Here is a 2,458-nt window from a genome sequence, read left to right as displayed (position 1 = left end):
TGCCCAGGTGCAAAAACTTCCCAGATGTGTTTCCCAGTGAAGCTGGTTACGCTATCATCGGGCTGAGGTATCATTGAGAACGTATTGATGCAGCACAGACAAGAAGAAAAAGCACGGGAAGCAAGATAAGGCATTCATAGCAGTTCAAGTTGTATAAAAAGTAACAGTTCAGGTCATATCTATCTAGTAGTTACAAACAACAGAGGAAAAGAAGAGGAAACGTAATGAGAGATACTCACTCGGCATACTTCTCACATGCTTCATCGCTAAGCAACAGATTATACAACTTGCGAGCCTTGTCCAGGTGAGGGAATCTATGAGGGTGAAGCTGCTGCACAGGGGAGCAAAACTTTATAGGAGCTCTGGGTGCACGCTTCGTGCTTGTAACATTGCCAGAATCCAAAGCAGGATCCTTCCTAGCACCACCAACTCTATGGGCCACTATTCCAGCAAGTGGGGATAAACCCTTGGCAGCAGCAGCGCTCCTGGTGACTCTTCCCATGCCAGCAATCTTGTCAAATGCATCATCATCACTGTCTATCAATTCCACAATGGGATTCTTGGGTGTAGAGGGGCTCTCTGCAGAAGCAGTCGTAGAACCTTTAAGAGCTCCCAACCGCCCCTTAATAACACCAGACCTTGTCTTTTCTGGAGAAAGCCACAAGCTAAGATCAATAGATACGCGCTCGAGCTCCGAGAACTGGCTCCCAAAGATCCTATAGAAATGCTCATTAAGATCCAGCCACTCACCTGCAAAAAATAAAAAAAATAAAAGACCGCATCAAGGGTAAAGTTCAAATACGTAATTCATGACAGTACCAATCAAAGAAGTACAAGCTGCAAAAAATTACAAAAGGTCTTGCATTACGTACAGGGTTCGATGCCAAACAAACCACGGAAGTCAACATCAAACACATCGCTAGTTGCATAGGTATACAGAAAAGTCTTCCTAATGTCAAGAATGTCTTCGTGGCTGTAATCTAACATTTCAATCACACCATCCTCCCGGCAATGATAGGTCTTGCAACTTTGTAGCATAAAGAATCCACAATCATGCCTATTAACAAAAGAAAAACAAATGGGTACATCAAAAATCCGAAAACACAGTAACACCACCCTCCCAGCAACAAAAACAACTAACAAAAACTCATTAAAACGGATACTCACGTGTTTTTCTGCTGCGGCACCCGCACAAACTCGCAAGAGAAACCATCAATATGCGTCGGCGAGAACGGTTTTGCCCTGTCTACGCTAGACTCCCTCCAAAGCTTCTTTATGTTATCTGTCATAGTCCTTAAGAATCTAACTGCATCACTCCAGGTTTCATCGCACAGTGAATCAAGACACTCAAAACGACGGAACCTCAAATTTAGAACAATCAAGCACCAATGCCCAGATACTTCGCTAGGCTTCATGGTAGCTGCAATGGACGGCAGATCAAAAGTAGGGAAGAGAAGCTGACAAAAAAATCGCAGAGGAAAAATGAATTTAACCAATCATAATGAAACAAAAAATTCAGCCTCCAAACAATAAAATAAAAGAAGAAAATTGAAATTCAGAAGTACAAACAAAAAATAAGATAATCATAAGTTCTAATTGAGTAAGCAAAACACTACAAAAACTCTAGTTAAAATTGCAACAAACATATCAGTTCAATTTCCTTGCGACAATAAGTTCAGCTTCAAAAAAAGAAGCACACATCATTCATAAGTGCAGGGCTAAAAGCAGGTTTTTCAAGTTCATTCCACCACCTCCCAAACTTGCAAGAAAACATGACAGTTCTAGTTCATGAGTACAAAAAGTACAAGTTCACCTACTTGGTCAAAACCATCAGCGCACGATCTCGTGAACCAATTCAGCACATTGGAATCAATATTTCCATCATGGATCCTGGTATGTTGTACAAAAAGAACAACAACAGTTAGAAAATTGGCAAAAAAAGTTATCATCCTATCTACAAAAGCAAAATACTGACCGTCACCCATCTGGGAACTATCAACTTGTCAGTGTCTCGGTACTTCTGACGTAGAGAATATAAAACAACGTCGGCACTGTCTGAGTTGAGCATGCCAGTGGGGACAAACGCTTTAGCAATAGAACCAACACTTGCATCACATTCTTTATTTTGAAACATCGGCTTGTCACTAAGAAAACACAAAAGATTACATGAATTAAAACTACTGCAATAACAACAATAGTCATATGAGAGAAAGAAAAGCATACGAAAATGATACGGCAAAATCCCAAACTAACCGTTTTGCACGGTTGGTGCGCAACCTCGTAATAGCGAAGAAAAACATATCAACCTTAACAACATTTCCACTTTCTGCTTGCAGAAAAAGAAGAAAAATAATAAGTTCAAGCACTACAAGTGAACATGTCCAAAATGCCAAAATTGAGAAGTACGCCTCATTTACAAGTCCTTACCTGCACTATCAGTGTTTGACGACGACGGTAG

General features: G+C 40.7%; 1 protein-coding gene across 1 annotated transcript; it reads right to left on the bottom strand.

The window, feature by feature from the left end:
- Positions 1–1,163: 1,163 nt before the first annotated feature.
- On the bottom strand, positions 1,164–2,134 carry LOC147985324 (uncharacterized). Its single transcript, XM_087539869.1, has 3 exons — positions 1,977–2,134; positions 1,818–1,896; positions 1,164–1,457 (listed from the first exon to the last, which is right to left on the bottom strand). Exons 1-3 carry the CDS (start codon positions 2,132–2,134, stop codon positions 1,164–1,166), a joined length of 531 nt encoding a protein of 176 aa, XP_087395995.1.
- Positions 2,135–2,458: the final 324 nt, after the last annotated feature.

The sequence above is a fragment of the Triticum urartu genome, chromosome 2A (assembly GCF_056163025.1).
Source record: "Triticum urartu cultivar PI428250 chromosome 2A, HENAU_Tu73, whole genome shotgun sequence".
Lineage (NCBI taxonomy): Eukaryota > Viridiplantae > Streptophyta > Magnoliopsida > Poales > Poaceae > Triticum > Triticum urartu.
Note: the sequence above shows the minus strand (reverse complement) of the source record. Positions and strands in the feature narration are given on the sequence as shown.